Genomic DNA, 26,580 nt, shown 5'->3' with positions numbered 1-26,580 from the left:
TCTACAACAAAATTTAATCGCTTCCAAATCAGCTTTTGCGGTTACATGCGTTGATTAATAGGCACGTGCACTAAGTAGACAAATGTACCACGCAGCACGTACACAAATATGTAACTTCTTATTCAAATCTCCGCTCATACTGCCTACATAGTATACGCACATGTTCAAGTTATCCTTATCGTCCCAGTATAGCTCTGAGGAAGCTAACAAATGAAAGGTTCCACTTTTCGTGAGATCACTTTTTGACTGTACATAACAATGTAGTATTCAGTTTCTGGACAGTTTCTGAAATATGTAGCCTTTTTACAAAACCTAATTTCTGATTTCCGCGTGTGAAACGGAGCGGCTGAGTGGGACGTCACCGACCCGCAAATGACCAGGCGTCACTTGGGCTTCCAGCCTTATGTTTCATTCCGTGCCTCGATCGTTGCCTTAAACAGCAGCTGACCCCGAATCGGACATGGTAAGTGCCGCAAAGTTGAGCTACAGGCCTTGCATTCTTCTGTGCATAACCGGCTTCTCGTACACCTTGTTGCGCACTCTGAAAGCAACGCCAGTTTCTGCCACTAATTAATACCTAACCAGGTATAGCCAGTTTCCACATCCTATAAAAATGCGATGAAGTAACACGGTTTCTATAGCAGAAATGTCGCTGCTTTAATGAAGGACTGTAGCGAATCGTCTTAACAAAGAAATAGTACGCTTACGTCTTGTTTTTAAGGAAATGCGGCAGAATCGCAGTGGTGTACAGTACGTTCGGCCCTCAAGGGATATAAATTCTGGGTGCTATCGCTTACTAGAAATGATCCTCCTGCTAGAAAAGCACATTACTCCCGAGTCATTGCTTACGTCTTATGCCAGTATAACTTTATTGCGGCAGTTATAAATCTGCACATACTATGGGCACGAAATCACCATTTAGAACGCATATCACAGGTGAGAGCAACCTTGAAGTCTCACCGCGGAGGGGCAAATTGTTGAAGAGCGCTGTTGGACATCAAATGTTGCATCTCAGCCGCACTCCCACGTCTCACTAGTGCATTATCCCCTCAGATTGGGGCCCTAGCTAAATCTTCTGTGGACCGGGAGCCGGTACAATACTTTCACACTTTTGTTCAAATTACTACGGTACCACTTTGAAGGCGACTGATAGCATCAGTTCTTGTCGGAACATTAGTCGATAAAGGGAAAGGCAATTAAAAAATTTACAGCACGATTAAAACGGTAAGTTCGAACACCCGCTATACACCCTTCCGCTTCAGGTTATGTCCGCGCGCAACACTCAATTTTATTGGAGCTCGCGCCCATGGCATCACTTACTGAGCAGGTCGCGTCTGAGTCGCTGCAGGAACTCGTCTGTTGCGGCGGCTACGAAGAGGCTGAGCCTGTGTGAGTCCTGGCCGTAACGGTGCAACAGGTAGGCTCGGGCCATGTGGCTGACATTGCCCTCGAGGAGACCGTCCCGCAGGTACGGGTACAGCAGCTCCCGGCGGCCGCACACCGACAGGCCCGGCGCCCCGGGTACCGACCGAGGTACGCCGGACACACCGTAGAAGAAGCGTAACAGCTGACTCAGAGAAATGCCTCGGCTCGACACCCGCCTCGCGTGCTTGCCCAAAAGGAGACCTTTGTAGAGGCGAGAAGGAGCGTGAAGTTAATCAATGGGTGTCTGCAATAAGAATTTTTAACACTTGCGGCCACAACAGTGGAGGGACAATGTTACGGAAGAAGCACATAAACCGCGTCGACGCCTAACCTTACATGCTTGGAGAGGGCGTCATTCAGGCATAGTTGGCTGATGCATAGTATATATGCCAGGAGTCAACCAAAATAGCCCGCAGTTATCCGGTGGCCACAATTTTCCTAACGGCTGCTTAGTATGCCATATAGTAGACGTCCTTTCCTGACTTTTGGTGGTGCGGGACTTGCAAACCCTTGTTAGTCTTGAAGTACACTCTGGTGGACTTGTATTATCCCAAAAACGTGATTGGCTTCCGAAAATTTCAACCTGCTTATTGAACGGCATATGCGCTTCCGCAAGGTGCAATTTGGCATTGTACTGTGGCGTACCTGAAAGCTACATGTAGCTTGAGTTCTGTGTTATGGCGGCGTGTCCGAAAAAAATCCAAATCTGGTGCCTTTATTGCGCATTCTCGCTCGGTACCGAGATACCTGGACGACCAAACCATTGCCCAGCAACCGCATAAGTACTCAGGTTTAGATGAACATGGCATATACTGAACCCATTACGAATTAAGGAATGAAGCACCTTCTCGACGCTACGTCCGCAAGTCGTCCCCACCGTAATGAGGTTGTTGTTTCTCCTGTCCATTATATCGGTGGCCCCCTTTCAATAAGCGTCTGACTAAACCAAAACGCCAATTTCAGCGGGTTTTATCGCGCCAAGTTGGGAGCTGTCGGCTACGTCGCAGTGCCACTCAGGCAGCACGGTTGTAACGTGGCTTCAGACAGAATTGGTTGTGAAAAAGCGCACCCCATGTACTTCCAAGGATTCCAATGTAAGTGAGAGATCACAGAAAACGTGAATAAAGTGATAAAGTCATGGCGATAAAGTGATACTGCCGATACTGATATTGATACTGATACTGATAAGTGATACTGATGGCGATAAAGTGATAAAGTGGTAACACAGATGTGGCCGTCGCGTGCAGTTTACTGAGGGTGTTCAAATCTAGGTTCCGAGCCTCCCAAAGGACCACATCGACAGCCGCGTATTTGATGGCAAGCGTTCCCTTGCTGCCACTCTACAAAAGGAATATTACAAGAACCCGTCGGGTCGCTGTCTCAGCCTTCGCATAGGCTGTCTGCAAAAATACCGAGGGTACTTTTCTGGCTAAACAAAAGCGCTCTTACACCTTCAGTGGAAGGTTAGGCACGTACAGAAAGATATATGGCACATATTTGACTGAAGACGTAATTTACAGATGTAATTTTTTGTAGAGGTGCGCAATTTTGTCGCGGTTTTTGTCTGTTCACAAAGCGCATCTAGTTCTGCAGCTCAAAAACGTGCGCCGTTATTTGAGTCTGATGCTGCAACGGGATGCCTAAACTCTTCCGTCAGACTCATCTTTCCTGGTTAGTAGTTTCGCATTCCTTTCTCGTCACGTTTAAGGACCTCAGTGTGTATAAATAGCTCTTATACATACGTATTGAACCCGAAATTCTATTAAAGGCATATCTACACCATCAGATATAGTCCAGAAGTTACGATGTCTTCATTTGTATTTTTATATTTGAAAGCAAAGACAAAAGATTAGCCCACATTTAGCGGCGAGTTGGCTGCTATTACATGAGAAACAAGCTAGTTAGGTGTGAAGTACACATGTTTAGCCATTTACAACATTAAAAAGGGCATAAGAAAGGTAATCACCATCGATGGCGCCCCTGAGCAGGCTGTAGGAGCACCAGTGTCTCTTGCCTCGCGTCCTGTAGGCGCTAGGACATGTCTCACCAGTCCAAGACCCTTCGTGGCCCATGATGCTACCGCCATAGCGGTGCAGCAAGCTCTCCACTGACGACACGGCGAGGACCACTGAAGAAGAGCGGATAATAGACGACGGATGAAAGGCGCGATCGGTCATTGATAATTGCTGGATAATGAGAGGAGGGGTCACTCATTTCAGGCACAGAATGCTGTATTGCAGCCCATCCCACCTTTTTTCTGCGCGTGCAACCGTACGCTCGTTTTCGTCCTCGTGTGCGTGCTAGCACTTATGATTTTCAAGGCAAGGAGAGCGCATCAGAACAAGCAGTGTCGCGAAAGCTCTCGTTACCTACTTATCTATAAACTTAAGAAACAAACTCAACCCAACATGAAGCTGTCCCGCTGAGCTTAACTTCTAGCCATTCAACTCACTGATTTCATCATTTTCAATTGTCGGGCGGATTCCCCACTGTCACCTCACAAAGGACACTGCACCTAAACTGTATTTGTGTTGATAACTTCTGCATCTCTACAAAGAAAAATACTTGAGAGGAGTACACACGTACCCGAATATGCGGCCATTGTTAGGCTGAACTGTGGCACCACGTGCACGCATACATAGTGTTAACCAGTTGCAGAACCCGGAATTTCATTCGAAGGGGGCGGGGATGAAATGGAAGGGAGGGCTGCGCCTGGCTTTTGAGTCAATGCATTATACATGTGTATATACCTCTACCCTCCAACCCCACTATTCCAGTAGAAATGGAAAATCAAAACTTAAGCTCGATTTCTTTTATATAAACTTCTTCAGCTGAAAAATTTGCGCCACATATCGGGAAGGGGACTGAATTTCCCATCCCATGAATACGTTCCTGTCGTGGACTACGTGCGGCACAATATGTGGATACAGACGGTGATTTATGTCTGGTTAGAGTATTCCGGGCCGGATGGGTAGCGTTTTTCTCATTTGAGCCGGAAAACATGAAACCAGCGTTTTCATACAGTACGGCAGCTGCTGACGTTTGTGGGCACCTATTCATCATGATCGAAAAGAAGCGTATACTTTACCTACAGAACATCAATTGCAAATGGGAGGGCAAAGTGTGTTTATATCTGTCTCCTGGCTTTATAGCCAGGAGACAGGGCAATGTGAATGATTGCATGAAGTCGCACACAAATGCGAGAGCACTTCCCCACTTGTTTAATGAGCAGCCACAATTTCTTTAGTGCCATGTCTCGCAGCACGCACGGTGGTTACACGATACACGCAGATGGGATAACGTAAGTGCCGTGCCATGAAAGAATAACACGCGCCGATCTAAACAACTTATTTGTTAAACACAGTTGTTGGGCAAGTTGGTGCATTATGTTTGAAAAATAGAGCGCGAATTGGACAACGACAGTAAAGAAGGACGCCGGGACAAGCGCTAACTTGCAACTAACATTTATTGAAGCATCGTCTCATATTTATCCACGTATCATTAGGAGCATGCGCACTAGGGTGCACTAAATGGAAGGCATCAAACCGAGGACACGATCAAAGTGACGTTTTCAAAAACTCAAACTCGCTGGCACGCAAGAGCACAGATGTATCGCTGACGCACTTGTCCCCTTTCTGCTTAATATAAAACGCTCCCAAGAGTTATCTCTTGGAACCTTACTGATCCGGGCTAAATTTTATGCGTGGAAAGAACTAACGATATTCCCATGGGTGGCAGTGTCTGTAGGTAGAGCCTGTACGCACCCCCGATGGTTGCCGACAGCTGAGGGTCTATGGGTGGCACGAGGCTGTCCCTGGCTGCCTCGTCCGCCTGCCAGATGTCGGTCACGTTCCCCGTCCTGTCGATCATGCCGACCACGATGCCCTGTAGCACTTTGGCCACGGCCACGGCGATCCTAGGCGCTTCCCAACTGACCTGCGCCACTCCTCTCTCTATGGTGTACATACTACCGTTATCCCTGCAAAAGAAGTATAGTGCAAATAAACGCCAATGTAGTCAGAAGCCCACCCATGCACGAATAGCGCAGTAAAGTTATAGCATTATTTATGATCATGTATCTGGGTGTCTACGTAGCATGAGCAGTCCGCTCCGCTTCGAAATTCTTTTAAAATGTTTATAACTAGAGTATGTAAGGCCTCCTCTGGAAGTTTGCAAAACCAAGCACTGAAACAAGGACGGCACTTTTTGTGTACAAGTGAGGATCTAGCAGCAACGCTAGCGTGAACAGCAGCTCAAAAAATTATGTTTTCTACACCATTGTGAATGGTGGGATTGCTATTTGAAACATAGAGAAAAATAAGGGTCTAACTGAAGTCATGAGAGAGAGAGAGAGAGAGAGAGAGAGAGAGAGAGAGAGAGAGAGAGAGAGAGAGAGAGAGAGAGAGAGAGAGAGAGAGAGACTCTTTATTACAGAAGAAAACGCAGAGAGGTTTGCCGACAGGAGTTCGCCGACATGCTGCTCTGCAGGGAATGGAGGAGAAGGAAAAAAGGCAGTAGGTGTAATTAAGAAGAGTAGCAGAAGAGAAAAAAAATAAAAAAGACAGTCCTGCTTCGGGACATTGAGTTAAAAGTTTTTTGAAGTGACGGGAAGACTACAACGCCATAGACACACCAATGTCCTGGAGAAAGTCGAATAAGGTCATGCCAATTGCGAGCTCCACATTCGATACCATGTAAGCAAGTAAACTGTGGGAAGCAAAAATGTACATGCGTCATTCGCTATGGCTACATTTCTCTTTCTGGGTGACCATTTACTCCTAAAAAAAACCGCTGACCTTGATTCGTGTTCACTTATACTAACAAACATTAGCATGCGCAATCCGTTAAAGGGAGCTCTCTGAGCTACCCTACCAAGTTATCAAAGCTGACATGCCAAATTTGCGCATTGTGTGACATGTTTTGTAAATTTTAAATGTATGCATCGGGTTGTTTTATTTTATTTTAAATGCTATGTAAGGCGTGCCCTTTGTTACGCACTTGCAATGTACTCATTGTGTTTGTGCATGACACGGAATCGTTCCGAGTTTTGTTGTTGTTGTTGTTGTTTTATTTTGTTAAAGTTTTGTTAAAGTATCGTTTGAGTTCTATTCAACCTGATGTTAAATGTTTGAATGTTCTATTCTAAGCACTATGTATCGAGTGTCTTTTGTTGCGTGCTTGAGAATACGTTTTTTGCATTACCTTCTACGTCGAACTGTAGGTGGGCAGAGGCTTTGTCAGGCATTCCGCCTATATCTCTGTCCCTCTCGCGGATAGCACCGGTGGAAACAATTCTGAATTAAAAAAAAAACTCGTCCGAGGAGTTTGCTGAAGGTTATGTCAAACTTCGGAACGCGGTTTTGCACTACTATTCATGGCGAATCGGTGAGTAAGCTTTTGTGTAGGTGAAACTAGGTCATAAGAACAGCCCCGTCTTCAGCGGCTACTCTGCTGGTGAATGTGAAAAAAAAAGGCGCACACTAGAAATCATCAGGTGATAAAAACTTTTTAAGTTGTCTATTACGGTGTGCATCATTAGCCCGGTGTACACCTGGGCAATAACTCCCGAACCTTTTTTTTTTACAAAATGCGAGCGTTTAGTGGTCGAAAAAAATATTCTAATGTCGGGCAAACTGCGAAGTTTGGGTACGCCAAGTTATTAAATAATGGCCACAGCTGTTTTTTTTTTTTTTTTTTTCAAAACCACGACTAATGTCACTTGCAGAGTCAGTTAATCGACGTCTCACCTTTCCGCCAGTTTGCATGCATCTGTATGCATGCACTACGCGTTGAAAGGGTCTGTTTTTTTCTACTATCCTCCTTCCACGATTTCATGACGTCGTGGAGATGTCACAAAACTTAGGATACGACACACCCGCAAGTCAGAAGAGTGGAATTTAACGTATTGCAAATGGGCAGCTCCCATATAAAAGACTTGTAAAGCATGACTTTGAAGGCAATCTTCCAAATAAGCTCGTAATGTTTTTTACCCACAGGACTGTATAAGAGACTGTGACACCATCAAGAAATAGTGTAAATCTGTGTGGCGTCATTGTGGAAATATGTTACGACTAGCGGTGAAGGTGTTACGCATTCCCCTACATCTGGTCGATTTTTCTTCTTGATAGCTTTACAAAATTAAAACCCCAGATTTCCGAATATATAGGGTAAAATAAGATATTGCGCTAACTAAACTACGCAATGGAGCCGACAAATTCCCGCCTGAATCCTTCCTTAAGTGGCCATAAAGACAAAATACGTCATTGCTCAATATGAAAAGAAAAAAAACTATCCTTTGGTGACTCACTCAACTCCACTCCACCCGCTAAAGACGTTTTTTACACAAGAACTATTGAAAAACTTCCATATTTTGCGCCACGGGATGCAATAGGTCTCCTGGATTATCAGTACAAGATTGTTCGCGGACATCCCAGGATGCGATCCAGCGCTCGTTTTAAGTGCAGAGCACTTTAGGGTCCCGCCTTGTCGTCGTGGATCGTTCGGTGTCCCGATGTCTAGCCACGCCGCAATTAGGCGGCGTAGCGACGTAACGGACCCAAGCAGAGCACAATGGCATAGCGGCGTAACGGATCCAAACAGAGGCTTCGGAAAACAAGCAGCTTATATAGTCATAACCTTTCAAAATTCCTGAACCACTGGCGCTTGTCATACACCTTTCCGTTGTTCAACGCAAGAAAAAAAAAAACAGAACTGCAGGTACATTTGAGGCAAAATCTATGTAAATAACCGGCAGCCTCCACGTCCATTTAGTACCTGTTCGGTTGGTTTTTACGATAGTAAGCGAAAAAAGTGGCCGCCGAAAACGACGCGTTCCAAACTGCGCAGTAAGGCTCCGGCACGTGCAAGATGAAAGCAAGCACAAAAAGAACAGAACTTCCGCTCGTGCTGTTCCATGCAGAGAGCGCGCTAGCACTGCGAAGGCGGGAAAGGAAATTTGAATTGCACTGGACAAAACCTCTGTTCAATTCAATAAGAGAGGAGTGAGACAGGAGGGGAAGAGCGTGAGGGGTGGTAGCAATGAACGGATAACGGCACCACAGCTCCTCGGGCGGATTAATCACTGCTCTGCACTTCCGGCCGCTTTGACGCTGAGTGAAACTGCTTTACTGTTTTCCATTGTAATTTTATGGGACCTTCAGTCCGAGGGCAGTCCTCGGACTGCCCGCCGACTGTCCAGGACTGGTAAATTGAGGAGGCACATTATGAGCAAAAGTGACGTATGGTGGGCCAACACTTGAAGCGTGGTTTTAAACGTGTTAACTGCGCGTTAGCGTTCCAGTGATAAGAACAAACAGAACTATAGAGGCCTCAGAACTATAGAACTATATAACCCCAGAACTATAGAGAGGATTGACCGGGCTACTGTAGTACAATCGCCCAGTCAATCTTCTTGGCGGTGGCTTGGGCTGGCGGCGCCAATGGCAGAGACAAGACTGTGTGACGTCATAAAAAAAATCCCTAGAAGGTGGTTGGGGAATCACAGCTGCTTCTCGTGTTTTCTTTAACATCTCCATTATTTGTTCGAAGTCTGCGATAAAATTGGTATCACTCTTATGGGGACAAAGCAGTCTTTTCAACAAACCATACTTGCGTTTTGTCTTCATGGCTCTTTTACAGTCACGAGCTGCGAGATCAAACAGTAACGACGACAACGCAGACTCACGTGCTTTCGTGGAATGAGTGGTGAAGCATGAAGAACAAGGCACACATTTCCCTCTCGTCGAGCAGGCTTCTGTTGAGAGCCGGTAGTTGGTGATCCTCCAGGCCTCGAGGCCACGGGTTCAGCCAAGATTCAAGCGCCATTTGTTCACGCAAGTCCCGTCCCACCGTGCGGCCGTCGGTCATATCGAACTCGTTGACCGTGAACCTGATCGAAGAGAAAGCCAGGGAGTTCCAACATGGTTTTCGGAAAATTATTTGATGTACCATGACAGCCATCTCAAGACACAATCGCCGATCCAACCACTTTCACAGCCAAGGGTTTTTTTTTTTTTTTTTCAGTGGTTTGAATTTAAAAAAATGAGAGCCATTCACCGTGGGAAAAGGGAAGTCCAGAGAAGCTGGTGCTCTGGTTGGATTTGCTATGCTGGGGTTTCGCTATATGGGAATCTGCTATACTGAATTGTAAGGACAATGGCCCGACCTCTATGTCACAGACTGAGGACATGATTGGTGGGTAAGGAGCGCGGCTACGCCAATCACAGCGCGGGCTCTAGTGCGCCGCACAGGTGGCCGCCGAAGAGCGCGCGGCATTGCGGAATGTCAAGGGGGTGAGAGACACTTCGCGTGGAGAGGAGTAGATACCCACCCGAGTCGGGAAAGAGGCGGCGGCTATAGAGAGGAGTATATAGTGGGGCTGTTACCGCACTCCCTCCCTAGATTGCCATGCTTCATTGTGCAACTCACAATGGGGGAAAGCCAGCTTACGAAGCCCAAGCTTACACCGATCCCCTTAAAGTCGGCTTCACCTTTAAACACAAAGGCATTGCTGAATATAAGCCTTCTTGTTTTAGATCACCTTGTTGTATTTTAAAGCAAAGCTTTACTACTTTCGCCCAGCGGTTTCGCGGAAGGTGCGCAAGGTAACCTTTTGACCGGAGAAACACCCCCAGCGACACACCCCTCGAAGCGCATCGCGTGATTCGCAGGGCCCGCTGTGGGCGCTGTGGGCGCTGTGCACAAAGCCCCCATTTTAAGTCGTTCTACTCACATGGCCGCCGCTCCCGTCGCGGCGGCGACGGAGCGGCCGCTCAGCTGGTCGACAGCCGACCAAACCACGTATGCGCCACGGGGGCGTCTCGGGCGATGGGACTCACCTTGCGCCGCTTGCGCCGTAAAAGAAACACCGCGTTCGCCGAAAATGAAAGCGAGGCAGGGCCTCCTTCTGTGAGCGTTGCACGAGACCGAACGGCTTTGAGCCGTGGCCGGCAACACAGCTACACCAAAGGTTAACCAAGCGAAAGCAAGACTCAGCCAGACTAAGCCAAGCTTTTGCTTTGCCTGTCCAAGGTCAGCTGAGCTAAGCCGCTTCCATTTTTAGGGCACAGCTCTTTGGCGGCCGTCTCTGGGCTGAGCCAGTTCTTGGCGTAACCGAGGAAATGATGGCAGGACCGACGAGTGAAAAAAAAAAAGCGAACGGTGAAAGAAAGCAGAGGAGGAGAGAAGAGAGAAGAAAAAAGAAAGGAAAGGCCGGGAGGTCAACCAGGTGTAGAGCCCGGTTTGCTACCCTGCACTGGGGGAATGGGGCTCAGGGAATAAAAAAGGGGGGGGGGGAGAAGAGGAAGAGATAGGAGTGGGAAAGCGCGCACTCTAGTTCCGTTTGGGGCACTATAGTCTTTCAAGCAAGTTCGTTTCACTCGCGAAACGTAGAAGGGCTTTCGTCGCCTTCTGCGAGGTCGATGGTGAAGACCAATGACTTAGAATAGCTTCCACCGTAAATGGTCGATTGTCCAGTCGGCTCAGAGCGGTGGCAAGCACGCTCCTCTCCGACGAGTATTCGGGGCAGCGACACAGCACATGTTCTATAGTCTCTTCCGCCCCGCAGGCGTCACAGTGGGCGCTGCTGGCCATCCCGATGAGGGAGGAGAGTGTCGCGAAATTGGGAGGGGAGGGCGGTTCGCCGTGGCGGCGCAAACCAGCGCTCTCCGTAAGTGTGTGGTGAGGGAGGGGAGGGGGCGGTATGCTGTGCCCGCACGAGGCGCTCGACATCGCGACGCTTGGCGAAAACGTGAGGGGGTAGTGCGCGTGACTATGATGTGCGTTCCCTGCTTAAAGGGGCCCAGAAAAGCCTTTTGTAAAAGTTACAAAATGCCTGTATTGTCGCGTAGCACCAATACACCGATGCAATGCCGTTAGAATTATTGATCTACATTTAGTATTAACTGCGCCAGAAGCAATTAATGCACCTCTCCCCCCTTGCCGATCGATTCCTTCTCCCTCTCTGCTTCTTTCAAAGCAGCTGGAAACACTGGGGATAGCCATGTGACATCGCGACGTTCGACTTCCGTTCTGCGCTAGCTACATTCCTGCGCCTAGGCACACATCAATCGCTGCGGACCCGCCTTTCCCTCAGGGTCACGCAGAAGGAGGAAGAGCAACCGGAAGCCAATGGCAGTGACGTTACCGGCTGCCGACCTCGCCAGCGATTGGGCGAATCAGGGGGCGGCTCGTCGTTGCGTCAGCCGCGATCGCCGTTGCGTCAGCAGTGATCGGCTCGCTGCGGCGTCGCGCTCATCGGCTAAGAAAGGCTATCTTCAAAAATTGTTTACAAATTATCCGTGCAACGTATGGGGATCACACTTTGCTCAAAAATCCTCCGTTATGTGTTCTACCACCTTAATGCATTTGATTGCCACCTTCACAAAGCTTTTCTGGGTCCCTTTAAGACGCACTTCGCGGTCCCTTCCTGAGACGCACTTCGCGCCGCCGACGCACAGGCTCATCATCGCTGCCGTCGAGAGAACCCACGAGTCCTGCCTCAGCGCACTGCTGCTGCGCCCAAATATCGCATTAGGGAGTATCGTAATCACCAGCCAATTTTTTAAATTAATTTTTTCATGTTAACCGCGGACGTGAGACTCTGGGATCCTAGTCATCTACAGCTTCGCTGTAAAAGAACCCACGGCTATTTCCTTGACCCTACTTTCGGGAACGGCCTTTGTAGAGCAAACGCTGTTGCAGGCGGACGCAATGCGCGCGTGTATAATGATGGTGCCAATGTACCTTATTGATACCGCATGCTTAATGTTGAGCGTAATAGGCGGCGTACATTCTACTACGGTTTTGCAGCTGCAATGTGCTTTTGTTTCCTTTGTTCGGGTCGAATCTAGAGCAATGGTGGGCGAAGTCTACAGTTAACATGGTGTCATGGGCGTCCTATAGCCGCTCAGTGTAGAATAATTTTTACTAAATTGCACGATTGAAGAATACGACCAGAAATAGAGTCCAAGAGAAGCACAATGTTCAGAACACAGTCTTCACGCGCCGTCGGGTATGGTGCGTGATGGGGCAGCTTTCTTAAGGTGCAACCAAACTGCTCTTCAAATCCGGCCACAACTTTTAAACACGCTGTATGGGACACGGTTACTCTTTGGATAGGGCGGGAAGTTTTCTATACATTGGAAATGTTTAGCTACCGCTGACATCAAGCAACGTCTAATGACGGCACGTAAAAGCCTTCTGAACCTTCCCTGAATGTTTCGGCTGCAAGAGCATCAGTGCTGCACAGAATTAGGCTTGTAGATAGAACAAGCCCCTTACTCTCTACTTTGATCCCGACATTACGGAGCATAAATTTAGGTTAACAACCTTGTAAACTAGGGCAAAAATTATAGATTGAGAAATCAAATAAATAAGTGCGAAACACTTCTTTTCTGCGTTAATTGCCATTGGCTGATGGGGAAATGTTCGTCTCATCTGCTTTCATTCCTAGCTCAAACAGGTAAATTTAGGATAAAAGAGCTGTGTCAGAGCATTTAAAATTATGAGCTGCTATGTTTAGAACCAGCAGTTAAGTAGAGGAGCTGTTAATTTGACGCAGAGCTAAATGTAAATGGAATCACCATTGGTAGGAAGAAAGGAAGATTAGCTTCAATTATCTCCTTGTAGTACACGACCCACACGTTCAAAAGCAAACCCTAAATGATAGAAATTGTGCTACGAGCGCTTCATTACCCTCAAGTATTCCCATGCACAAAACATAAATTGCTGTTTTTATGCACTTTTTCTTCTTTGTTTCTTAATGAGAGTGCAGATAATGGGCATTGGGTACCTACAGGTGCCACCACAAGAAAAGGTAGACACAGCGTAGTAAGCCAAACAGCGCGCCGCACAAACGTTCTGTTGTGCCTGGAACGTGTAAACCCTAATACAGCTAGTCTGCTGTGGGTCTTCTTCACCATGGCTTACCGACCGAATGTGAAATAGCTGCCACCAACAAAGAAAAGTAAAGAAGGGCCAACTTAGCATTTGTTGTGTTCACTAGCCTCTAAGCTTCACTCCTTTTTTCTTTAGGTAACACAGGATGGATGGGTGCTCAAACGCCCCCCCCCCCCCCCCCCCCCAACCCTTACTCCAATCAGTTATTCCTCATTCTAATTTTTCTCCAAGGAAGAAAATGATGAAGATGGGAAGCTGACAAGCTATACGAAGTAAGAAACATGTTTCGTTTGCAAAAAAGGGGTCCCCTGAGTGAAAATTGCTAACATTGTCATTTGACACGGTGGCACTTATTTTGACCCTACGAAAACGCTAGCCTGTGTTGATGTCTCAACACACGGTGATGGCAGAAGAAATGTAGTAGAAAAAATGTGTTGTACCTCGTTGTGCTGCAGCATCATTCCTATACCTCTGGCTTCACTCACCAGTTCAGCAGCATTGCAGCAACGTCGAACAAGTTTTGTTCCGGGTATGCCGCCTCAATCTTCTCCAACAAGTCCACGAAGTAGTCCATGCTGAGCGCTAGAGGTTGGCCATGTCCTGCTTCGACGTACTTGGGGCAGCTTACGCTCAGGCCTTTCAGTATCGACTGCGGCGACTGGGGCACGGTAGGGAGGCGAATGCTGTCGCGTTCTTCAAGCGTCGGGTACGCATTGTCTTGGGGGGAGTGGAAATCAACTGAGAGACAATGGGAAAGAAGCGCATTTCACTCAAAGAACTTGCAAAATTTTTCAAAAATCAGTAGTTTTTTTTTAGTGTCGCACAAGTCGTATTGAAGGAAGCGCAAATTCAGTTTTTGCGAGATACTGATATAATGTAAAATTACTGTAAGAATGTGAAAAATGTGCGACATTAACTCATATCGCTCATTGAAATTCCGCGAGTACAGTTGCGGTACCGCCTCTGCTAGTCCTCAAACAACATTACACCTGCTAGACCACCCGTTCCGTCGTAACACGTATGGAAGAATAACATAACCAATCCTGAGAAAGCATGTGAACTGGTCTCGCATTGTGCACGCGGGCCCAACTTACACGCATGCTCAATTTAATATTTGCAAAGAACCGTTTTCAGTATTTTAGTAGCATAAAATCAATATCTCCCACCAGCCTTTAGTGAGAGAATTTGTGCGAAAGTTCCGTACTGAAATGCATATGGTTTTTGAAGATGCCAATTATAGCTCTATTATGTGAAATAAAAATTAAAATGATTAAAATGAGAAATAAAAATTGATATCGGTGGAAGTAGTTTGCCTTCCATTCTCTAAAACTATTGCGAGACGATGCACAAACACGCGCAGACAAGGCAACGTAAGACGGATCCCGGCTATATATATTCTAACGCTCTTTCCACAATGCATCATATGTGCATACTGTTCAGCTACCATGCTTTCCCTATGCACATACAGTAGGGCTTCACACTACCACAGAACGAAAGACGAAATTTTACGAGGTGAAGCACCTAATGCTTTCTCGCAGAAAGATTGAATCTGATAGTAGCTTCTGACAATGCTAAAGGTGTCGCAGTTACTTACTGTTATAGGTGAGCACAATCTTTGTTTGGTCTGGAAGCAGACAACCAGACTCTGAAAGGGACAAGCATGGATAATCAGGCGCAAACTCATAAGACAATGGACAAACGAATACAGAAAAGTCGCCCTCTGAAATAACGGCATGACTTCCACGGAGGGAAAAGTAAATGGATATGGTTTGGTGCATACCGTACAATGCTTCGCGCATGTTCTGAATGCATGTAAGAGATACAAGGAGAGAGAGAATAGTCTTTAATGATACTGGGGAGGTTAGCCTGGCCAAGGCGCCTAGCTTGCTACAGGGTGACAGAGAGGAAGAGGGGCATTTTCTTGGATGCGGGAATGCATTTAGGACCAATAATTATTTTCCTAAGTAAAACCCCATGCTTGACGCTGGAGACAAAGCATTAATCCTGGAGGGTGGACCGACGTTTATTTGGGAAATTCTGATGAATGTGCGCATTGTATCAACAATAGTTCAAATTCTTATGTCACGCGACAATTTCATACCCAAAAAATGATTTTGCCCCTTGGTCACAGCGCTGCAACCATCTCTTCTAATGTGGCAATAAGCCATTTGACATCCGTAAAAGAAAGTAATCTTAAAACTGAGAGATACGGGTTTCCTCTCGTTTCTCGGAGGGACCCAAAAAAGAAGCTCTTGTGCGGTCCCCAGATTTACCACTCGAGGTCGGGGGTCTCCCAGGATAGAAGACTGCGCTTCAGATGGTCCAAATTGAGACTGCTTGTAATGACTGTGAGGTCCCCAGAAGGCGATGTCAGCTTCTACATCAAGAGCCTTACGGTAATGACAGAGTGGTAGGTACGCCCAGGCATAGGTCGGCAGGCTCACTCACGAGTGCAGTCACACACGCCCCACTCATCCCTCATGAGTGAGTGGTGAGTGTGCCTCGCCATCGTTTTGGACTGGCGAGTATGAGTGCCAGTGAGTGCGAGCTTCACGCGCAGTAAGCCCCACTCACCACTTGCGAGTGCGAGCGCCACTCGCTGCGAGCCCCACTCACCACTGCGAGAGCAACTCGTGGGGAGCCCCGCTCACTACTGGCGAGTGCACTCGCGCTACTCGCGCCATTTGCAGGGCTTACAGCGGTGAGCGCCACTATTGCGCTTGTACTCGCTGTTGGCTATTTGTCGCAGCAGCCGCTCGCTGTGATGTTTGTCAGTGGAGAGATTGCTTTACATCGGAAATATGTCGTCACTGAGATCCTGCTATGGGGCACCCTAGAATTAATTCTCTGGTGGCGTTTTGGTTTATGAATATGATTTAAATGGACATCTGACGCCGTAATGCACTAGTACTGTTCGGTTTCATGATTCACGGAGGGTCTGCTACACATATTCGCGTGCGAGGGGAGACGACGAATGGTGAGCGCAAGTAAGTGCGAGTGGTGACGGCGAATGGTGAGCGTGAGTGAGGGCGAGTGGTGACGACGAGCGGTGAGCGTGCGCGCAAGTGAGTGCGAGTGGTCACGGCGAGTGGTGAGCGTGAGCGCGAGTAGCTGCGAGTGCTGGAGGGCGCGTAGTGAGTGTGAATGAGAGTGAGTACAAGTGGTGAGGGCGACTGGTGAGCGTGAGTGTAAGTGAATGCGCGAGGAAAAATATATTTTTCTGTGCGAGTGAGTGAGTGGCGCCCAGTTTTGCCGAGGTATGCACCCAGGTCGCACCGCGAGAGACAGCCACCCCTACTCGAAACACCCGCTGCCAGTGAGTGCGTCTACTTGGGAGGTCTGTTCCGCGTGGAGAGATAAGTGCAGAAAGGGAATAAACTTCCTTCAAGCGGATATCAGTGCGTCCTTCGCACCGTATGGACCTGGTTTCCTCTTCACAGGAATCCATACACTGCTGTCGCCGCCTGACCCCTTGTGACCAGCCGGAGCTGCTCCCCAGTGGCGGGGTCGAACAGATAGATTCACCACCTCTCGTTTGAAATCAGTGTGGGGGTGATCGGAAGAGCGACAGAAAGGGATGGCGGCTGTTTCTGGCTGAACCTGCGGTCTCCTATCGTGTGCTGAAGAGTGCTTAATTTACACACTGGTCAAGCTTCTTATTAGTTTGACAACGCACGGTTGAATAATTGGCGGTGCGGAAAGGACCTAAAGAACTAAATTTGCCTGTATATATTTTGTTGTTCCCTCGCAAGGTTTGCGTGCGGCGCCGGTAGCATCCGCCTTTCCTGCCTGTAATACGGGGCTATGTCTCTGCAATTGAGAATCGGTTGGCTTTTCCCCTCTTCCACGATCGTGGCCTCGCAAATCAGTGCTTTGCAGCCTGCTGGTAGCTAGACTCATTGACCTCCACTACAAAATCGCCGGCGGTAACCTACATTCTGTCTGTCCTTCCGGAGGTTGTTGGTCGTCGAGCACGCGGAGTGCCAATTGGGACACCCAACCTGACTGAAAGCTTTCATACGCTTGCTGAGATTCTGTGACCAATTTGGTCTTGCAGGGCAATGGCCAGCTCCTTTGGCTCTTCGACTACGTTGAAATCTGCCGATACACGCGTCAGTACATCTTGCGTGGTTGTTACCGCAGCGGTTGTATGGTTCATCAGGGCTGTGCTTTTTTAGAGGCATCCATGAACACTACGCCTTCCTATTCCGACAGAGCCCACGCTCTATCCGCCGCGGTGCATTGGGTTCATGTTCTTTGAGACTGGCTTAATATATATAACATCCTGCCATTCATCCGCAAGCTGGTCTCTCTCCGAGGTTTCTGCCGCTTTCCAGCCGATTCTCCGCAGGATGCATCTGCTCGATTTTGTCTCCAAAACTTTTTTCAAAAGATAATCCTTTGCCACCTTGTTCACTGTGTGAAGCCGGCCCGTTTTCTAACAGCTTTTATTTGGGCTCTCTCATCGCAACTCTAATGCGGATAGAAGTTCTTCATTTTTCTGATTTTTTTTTTCATATGGTGCTAGCTCCTAAGCCATGCCAGCGGCCGTGGAATAACTTGGTATGGCAGGCAATATTCGCTGCATTGTTGACTCTCTTTTTCGGCTGTTACTGATTCGCCGAGATACCCTACCCGCTGCCTGCGGCTCCTTCGGCCCAGTTGCAGCTGTGTTCAGCGACTATTTTTCTTTATCTGAGAAGATAAAGTGACTCTTTACCAAGGGGATAGGATATTCTACGGGGATCAGCAGTTTTTCGACGAATTTGTAAGGGCACAATAGTGGCTACCATGTAAGGTGCCAAGTATAGTTCTTGCTGCTTTTACCGCTTGAGTAGAGGCGGGGTAAGCGTGTGCAAAAATGGAAACGAGAGTGGAGCATACAACGTTTCGCAGGAAAAAAATACTCAGGGCCGAAAAAGACTAGATATTCGCGGTCATCTTACCGGTGCATTCCGAGAATAGATCACCGGCTTTTCGGGGCTGGACAGTGACAGAGAAGTGCAGGGAATGACAACTCCAAGACTTTTCGCTGGCGCAGATTTTCTTTACGCTGTACCGGATCGCTTTGGCTGAAATACATGAGCACAATAAGCAAAACGTGTTTTTTTCGCGCCGTAACGCTTGTCGATGAACAATTTCAAGGTGTTAATGTGCAGAAGAAAATGAAGAAAAGGCTTTGGGCAAACGGCACCGAAAAGGTTTCCCTTCCCATGAAGGCAAAATTTGTTGGCGTGGGCTCGCTCGCTCACTCACTCACTCACTCACTCACTCTCTCACTCACTCACTCACTCACTCACTCACTCACTCACTCACTCACTCACTCACTCACTCACTCACTCACCCACCCACCCACACACTCCCTCACTCACTCCCTCACCCACTCACTCACCCACTCACTCACTCACTCACTCACTCACTCACTCACTCACCCACCCACACACTCCCTCACTCACTCACTCACTCACTCACTCACTCACTCACTCACTCACTCACTCACTCACTCACTCACTCACTCACTCACTCACTCACTCACTCACTCACTCACTCGTTCGCTCTACATTCCCCAGTTAAAGAACTTAAGAATAGGGGCTTAAAATTTTTAGAGTACATGTTTGAACCTCAAGGAATTAAAAATGGATGAACTAGCTTCTACAGGTACCAAAATTTTTTAAACCCGTAAAGTTATCGCATTGCACCAAATAATATTGATACCAAGCTCAAGAAACTAAATACCATCATTCTCTTAAAGTACACGGCCCAAACGAGGTTATGTGAATAGCAACTGGCGGGGACCTGCTTCATAACTCAAACCGTATCTGCAATTTCCACAACTTTGTCGCATTGTTTTCTGCGTCTAAATATAACCGATATAACGGTATAAAAATATTTTCAGTACATCCAGAAACTGCCTCCTTAATGTACATACGTATGACATCTGGCTTAAACGTGTTTTCAGGGCAGGTAATATTGTCCCATTGGTTTTCGGTTCTAAAGATACGCCGTGGAAATGTCTAAAACCACATTTCAGGGTTTTTACATATTTTACCACTAGAAAGGTGAAATTACTACGTGGCTAAATCTGGACTTCTGTGAACCTTAGAATATTTTTTTACGTTCGTAAGGTGATTGATTTTTGCCGGTAGACATTATTCATACGAATGTCCAAAGATAGATTCGACAAATCATAGCCCAGGTTAGCTTCGGGGCGTAGCACCCCTCGCCGCCGCCCCCCCCCCCCCCCCCTTTTCTTTTCCTCCAGAAAAGTGACGGCAGCGATTAAACTTGCATGCGATATTTTAATAAGATGTAGGTTTGCTCTATACTTTACCTTTGCTGCCAGTCTCTTGACACAGGTTACTGTACGCAGTTACCTTGGTTCCGTTCGAGTTCAAGCGGTCCAGGCACACCTTGATTGGCAGGTGCTGAGATTCAAACTGAAAAAAAAAAGTAGTACGTCCTAACTGCTATACGGTGAACGTTGTTCAGCCAGCCTAATTTCGTCCTGATACGAACAGAAATGTTCGGCGCACTTTTCTTTATTACCGCTTTTCGGTAATTAAATGCACTGGCCTGTGTGCATTGCGAGTCTGCAGAGATGTGTACTCCTTCGGTTTTCCGCTGTAAGCGCTGCTAAGTTTTCAGACCCCCTCCCGGAGACTCACCAATGACGCCTTTAAAAGAGAGCTTGACTTGTATTCGAAATGTTATTGTGGTTGTTTGTCGCACACCAATCAATATAGTGTTTCTCAATGGCTTATAAGAGTAGATGCCATGGTTTGGTCACACTCTCTTCTGTTGTGTACGCAGTGTGAAACATTAAGCTTCAGCATACGGGATAGCACCACGGGTTTGTAGTTTATAGCGTGACATGGTGTGCTTGCTTTTTTTTTGTGGTTAGAGTTCCTTACAACCACGCGTATATGATGCGACCGAGTTTTTGTTATCCTGCGCATTCTTGAAACATGTTGGTTAGCATCACAATACATGCATTATATCATATCAGGTCGAGGACATAGCAGAAGAACAGGTCCCAAGCACTCTCAAACTTTTAAGAAACCAACTTTTTTAGAAAGGTAAAATTGTCGAATTGGTTTTTGTTTCCAAAAATACGTCATTTGTATGTGTAATTCCACATTTCGAGGTTGGAGGTTTTTACACAGTTTATTACTGACAGGATCAAATTATTGCCACCTGGCTAAATCTGACACATTTCAATTGAATTAGACTGTACAGCCGAAAGCGTATATGATATCACAGGAACGAACAAATTTTTGAATGTATTGTTGTGGTTACGAACAATAAATCTCGACAACCAAAACGACACTTTTCTATTCACACCAGAGTTAACAAGAAATAGCGTAACACAAAATTTTAAAATGCACTGGGATATAGGCATTTAAGGAATATTTGTTTCGCAGTTTAAACTGAGGTTTAAAATTGATGCAATTTTCTTTTCTGGTAATTTATGAGTCCAGGGTGTTCTGTAGCCTCACTGCTGGACAAATGAAGCGGTGTATTTCAAGTAGTTAGCAGGAAAGTTGGTTTCTTCAGAGTTCTAGAGAGCTTGTGCTTCTATCATAGCAGTAAAACAAAAAAAAAAACCTGCACTCCCCGTCTGACGACGACGATGGCTGAACGCGAAGCTTTCTCGTGATGGATTCTTTGGTTGGCCAATACCACACTGCGAGTATGTGCTGCCCTGGAGGTACGCACCACTTTTCTAGAATACCCACAGACACTCTCGGGTGTGCACTCCATAGGCCTAACGTTTGGGTTTGGGGTGTACGGCGTGAATTGGTACCTGCTGCTGAAGTTCGCTTCGACCAAGCTGAAATAGAGCAATGTGTCTCGTCCTCCATTTAGGCTTCGCCGGACGTTTTTCCTCCGCGCGGCATTACAGCACCTCGGCTCCACACACCTGGCCAGGTGGGTCGCCACGTCAGAGGGCCTTAGTTAACCACGGGCTAAGTCACACCGGTTGCTACAGAGAGGTAGCTGTTGCGCCCGTGACCTCGGAGGAGCAGTATTCCTGGAAATAACTCCTCGCCGCTACACCACGAGGGCTTTACTGTAACCCCCTTGCGAAAGTCCTCCCACCTCCTTTTTATCGGCAGCCTCCCGAGAGCGCGCAAGGCAAGAACGTATTGAGGCGTGTGCGAGCTCTTCCTGTGCCCACCGGGTCTAAAGATCTTCGTTTTCACGTCGGAGTGTTGCCCGTTATGGTGCGACAGGAGTATCGGGGCTTCTTTGGGCCTTACGACGCAGGATGCATCCTGCGCGGGAAAACACAGACGCCTGAGAACGTCTTCTTTGCAAGCAACACGGCCCACTACTTTGGGATGAAATACACAGACTTTCTTTGGCACACGATGGCATATAACCTGGTCGAGCCTCAGGTACCTAAGTGCGGAGGCGTAATGTCCGGTCCTTCGCGATTGTGTTCTTGTCCTGGGCTTCATTCTCTCTGGGGGGCACGGGTGGACGCAATTGAGTGCTCGGTGAGCCCAAAACCAGCCTGGCGCCACTTCGTCCAAAAATTAAACTGGGCCACGAGTGCGCTAGAGAGACCCGAGTCGGACGAGACAGTGTGTGAGGCACTGGCGAAAAGTGGTCAGGTGGCGAGTTCCTTTAGAACAAAGGAGCCCATAATCTGAGACAAACGCGTGTCTGTCTCGCCTACTTATCTTATGTAGCACATACGCTGCACGGGGTACGTTGGTATTGAAGGCATGCACGCCAGATACTGCAGGCGGCAGTACTTACCTTATCCATTTCTTTATTTCCGTTTCCTTTTCTTTTGATTTATCTCGTGAAGTCTGATTCATGCTTTGTATATATACCGCATAGTCCGCAAACTGTTCTTGGCTTTTTTTTTCTTGGTGCATTGTGAAACTTGTTTCTTATGCTACAAGCCTTGTTATTGCCTGTGACCGAGGCCTTTTTCCTATATTTCTATGTGCCTGTGTGTCCATGTGTAATAACAAGTCTTGTAGGCGCTCTTGTACTTTCACATCATATCTCTTGCCCACATGCCAGCTGTACTCATATTTATTTCTGTACATAAAGTTATTGTTAAAAAAAGCCTAAAACGAGCAATTGGATAGACGCCAGCTTCATATCGCAAGGGACCCAGGTTCGATTCCGGCCACGGGAAGCGTTTTGTTTTTGTCTTCCACTTCACCCAGGATCATTCATCATCATCACCAGAAAAAGTTGGCTTTCCAGCAGGGCGTACTATCGTACAACGGCATCAGTGAGGAGGACACTGAAGCCTCGCTCAAAAAAGAAATGTGAACGTAGCTATGAATATTTTTCGGGGGGTGTTAAAAAAAATGAAAGCAGACAGTCTGCTTTTAAACGATATCTTATTTTTCTTTTCTTATTTTTTATTTTAACCTATAAATGAAGTGTTTAAAAGAATGAGAGGAAGAAAGGCCGAAAGGAGAGGGGATACACCACTTATAAAATTTTCGGGGGTGTTGTGACACCAAACCCCACCTCCTGCTACGCCCTTGTCACTGACCATGAAAGCAGTACGCATATACTTCGCGAACAAGAGAAAAAACAAGTCGTAAAAAGAAATGAAAGCGGCGGTGGGCGTTATTGTTCGTGAAGGAAGTGTTTGTCCTTTATGAAACAGATAAAGAGGGGGGGGAAGCAACCTTAATCTCATCTTCGCACTTGCAAAATAATTCCAAGTAACTTTGGTGTCGTCTAGATAGGTCGCTGCTCCCGTGATAACAAACTAACTCCGGCTGTCACGAGTATAATCTTCAAGTGATTTCATTGTGACAAGGTTGTTTTTACTCGGCACAGTTCTACACAGATATCCCACTTTGCCCTTAACAATGTAGAATATTCTAGTGCTTTAGTTCGTTGGCCTTGCTGTTTAAATAATAATTTAGTCTTTGTTTTCTCCGGACCCTCTTGCAAAATCTTAAATAAATTGCTAGTAATTCCATATAACAAATTAGTGTCCTTCCATTCTGTGAAGATGGGTGACCTGCGAAGCTGGACGCAGTCGACTGAGTGCACGAAACAAACCACGTTTCTTTGTAATTCGTGGTTGAGCATACTTCCCAGCCATTTATGTGAATGAAACTTGGTTCCGACTCGAGCATTATTATCGCGAGCAAACTGGGACCGTCTGTTTTCCTCCCGCGTCGTAGGCATCTTGCTGTCTGTGTGACACACAACCGGGTGGCAACCCAATCCGTTCGACCAGTGTCGCATTCGGCTGTTGGTCGTCCACGCGTAAGCATCCCGCCAGAACAACGGACATGTCATCGCTGAGGGCATGAAACCGATAGCTTAATCTCTCGAATGGTGGTTTGGGCTAGTTGGTGCATACCGAATTCGAACTGAACTAACTGAATTCAAAACAGCGCTAAAAGGCTGGACGAGGAACGGCAACACACGGCGCTGAATAGCAACCGATAGGTTTATTCCGCTGCCTGCCAGATATCCCGAAGGAGAAGGAAGGAAGGCACCGTGTGTTGTCGTTTTTCGTCTCGTCTTTTAGCGCTGTTTTAAATTCAGTTTCTGTAACTTCGCGTGCATGCCACCAACCCCCCCCCCCCCCCCCCCCCCCCCCCCCCCCCCTTGCTCCCTCCACTCCCCGCACGTGCACGCCTAAACCGGCAACCGCTTATGCGCGCGTGATTAAATGTGAAAGACACCGGCAAAAACGTGTTGAAAGAGGGGTCGGTGGTGGCTAAAAGGAAAGCCGAAGCGGCGCCGAGTAAAGTGGCTTCACATGAATAAAAAACTCTGGGGGTTCGACATATACTGCTTCGCAGTAAAAGTACGTAACTCTTTTCTGCAGCTGCTGATCAGTCCGTGTGCTTTCTATAATTACTTGGCCTTCATACAACATGCTAACACACGCACGTAGATAGACACAAGCACATGCAAACGGGTCTACGCAGAAAAAGAAGTGTCTGAAGAACAGCGTTTAACCGTAAACACTGGATCAGATTGTCCCTTATTGTACGCTTAAAGGAGCCATGAAGAGAAAACACAAGTTTGGTTCATTCAAAAGATTGTCTCGTTAGAATCATACTGACACCACTTTTAACGTAAACTTCGCTCAAATAAGCTACATAATTAGGAAAACCCACCAGCTCATTTCCCGCAACAGAACCTATGTCGTCACATGAGCTAAGCTCTGCGATTGGCGGAGGCTGGCAGAAGCAGACGCAAATTAGGTAGAACTTACAAACTAGACGAACGAGCGATTTGCGCTTAAAGTTAGGGCACATTCTTTACAAAGCAATAAGAATGATGGGACAAACAGTGGAAGTTACGAAAGCACATGTAAACATAGAAGTACTGATGCGTTCTGCTGTTCGTACTGCGCACAGCATGCTTGGTTTCGCTGCACAGCACTACGGGGCTTGGGGTTGTCTCAGACGACACTGGCCGATTGACGCAAGCAACGGTGTTTTACGTGACCCCATTTGTCGAGCGAGCACTGTTTCAGGGAACGAATATTTTCTCCCAGAACAAAAACAAGCCAGGTTTAAATGCGGGCAAAAACAAACCAAACGCTTGCCACGGTATGGTGGCGCCATCTAGGTTACGGAACTTAAAGAAACGCGGGAACAAACCAACACCGCTGTACAGGGTGGAGACAACCTTTGAACGGTCCCGTGCCGCCACAATTGGGCCAACGGGCTCCACGCGTTATTCTTTTCGTTTCCCACGAGACCTAGCAACGCGAAACAGACAATATGATTCAAACTTCTTCAGTAAACCGCGTTTCGGCGATAATTTTCGCGCGGTTTTGACACAATGACTTGCTTCGGCGGCGAGCGAGCAACCGAAAATGGCGGCGCCAGCGTATACGTGTCTCTACCCTGTACGGCGGATGCGTGAATGAAGGTACTCTAGGCTGCAGAGTGGTCGGTTTCAGTGATGTCACTTGGGACCACGAAAACGCATGATTGAGCGGGAAAATCAAAATTTTAACCTAAATTGTTTAATTTCTCAGTGAATAAAGCACCGTTTGTATCCGGACAAGCGCTGGGGGCACTATAAAACACGAAATCTTTCGAATAAAACCAACTTGCATTTTCTCTTCATGGCTCCTTTAAATGAAACCACGCCAGAATACTGCACTACGAAGACCGGCAACTTCTAAGCAGCGCACAAACTTTCCTTACGGTAACGTTTATCATCCGAGGAATATCTGCGAAGGAAGCTGGGAGCAGTGCCCAGTGTCGAACGGTGAGCGGTGTCTGGAAGTCTTCCAAAGACTCCGAGGCGTGGTCGACAGCCGTCCGCTGGCACTCGTGGCAAACTATGCTCATAGGAGCTGTGTAGAAAAGAGAAAAAAAAAAGAGAAAGCGATATCAGATAACGGCGGCATAATCATAAAAGGCGTGCATAAAATGACGCCTGTCGATAGCGAAAAAATGTTCCAGACGCCTTTCTGCAGTTAGCGCTATCCAACGCTTGTAAATGAGCTATAAAATTGTTTTCCGAGCCATTCTCTTGCGCAAGTATTTCACCGTGCGTTCTCTCCTACATTTAAAAAAAGTGAGGCTGACGTTTTTAGCTCTTAACTTATTTCAAACTAGCCATTAACCTGCTAACTTTTTGAGGGGAGCATGTATTTGCAGAACTTGGTTTTCAGAGGTTGCTTACAAAAATGCGTTGACTTCTTCCAAATAAGAATATGGCCTCACCTCGGCACACTTCCTCGGTGAGCTCAAGAGCAATTTGTCTCAGTAGAGTGTCGTCCATAGAATTTGGAATGACCACAACCGCGTCACGGGGGCCATGCTGGAAGGCGCGAAGGATGTCCGTCCTCGGCCCCACAGAGAATACTTTCAAACCTGCGAATATGTGGTAAATAGTGAAACCTAACAACGGCAATGAAAATTTTACGGGTCGTTGCACTCAAGAAAGTGCAAGGTAATCGTCATTCGGACCAATTGTGGCTTCAAGTTGCTAGCAAACATGTTTGCCTTTCGACATTTCATGGGTCACTACAGGTATTTCATTCTTCTTTCCCCTGGTAAAATGCAGACCTCTTCAGAAGAATACTTAATTAAACGACCTTGCGTACAGGCTTCTTTGCACCTACTGCATGGGGAAGTTCTCTCACAGGACGATTTTAAAATCAAAATTAGTTTATCTGGTTCAATATAAGTCCCCGTTAAATCTCGGATGACGCCCACACGGACCTCAGATGGAGTTCCACTGGCAGATTTGTAGTTTCTTTAATGAAATCCAACCATATGATTCCTC

The 26,580-nt window shown here is 47.1% G+C and overlaps 1 protein-coding gene across 1 annotated transcript in view; it reads right to left on the bottom strand.

The window, feature by feature from the left end:
* Window positions 1–26,161, bottom strand: part of LOC144167624 (uncharacterized) — a 43,504-nt gene extending 17,343 nt beyond the window's left edge. The window contains exons 1-10 of the mRNA XM_077696820.1: window positions 26,016–26,161; window positions 25,491–25,642; window positions 19,655–19,760; window positions 18,270–18,395; window positions 14,918–14,968; window positions 13,809–14,061; window positions 9,110–9,313; window positions 5,190–5,404; window positions 3,392–3,553; window positions 1,321–1,626 (exon numbers count right to left, since the gene is read on the bottom strand). Coding sequence (XP_077552946.1) covers window positions 1,321–1,626; window positions 3,392–3,553; window positions 5,190–5,404; window positions 9,110–9,313; window positions 13,809–14,061; window positions 14,918–14,968; window positions 18,270–18,395; window positions 19,655–19,760; window positions 25,491–25,642; window positions 26,016–26,073 — 1,633 coding nt within the window. The 5' untranslated portion in view covers window positions 26,074–26,161. The remainder of the gene's footprint in view (window positions 1–1,320; window positions 1,627–3,391; window positions 3,554–5,189; window positions 5,405–9,109; window positions 9,314–13,808; window positions 14,062–14,917; window positions 14,969–18,269; window positions 18,396–19,654; window positions 19,761–25,490; window positions 25,643–26,015) is intronic.
* Between the last annotated feature and the right edge of the window lie 419 nt (window positions 26,162–26,580).

Source organism: Haemaphysalis longicornis, unplaced genomic scaffold, assembly GCF_048455015.1.
Source record: "Haemaphysalis longicornis isolate Haplotype H1 unplaced genomic scaffold, Haemaphysalis longicornis Haplotype H1 scaffold_2, whole genome shotgun sequence".
Taxonomy (NCBI): domain Eukaryota; kingdom Metazoa; phylum Arthropoda; class Arachnida; order Ixodida; family Ixodidae; genus Haemaphysalis; species Haemaphysalis longicornis.
The sequence above is the reverse complement of the archived record's forward strand: the minus strand, read 5'-3'. Positions and strand labels throughout refer to the sequence as shown.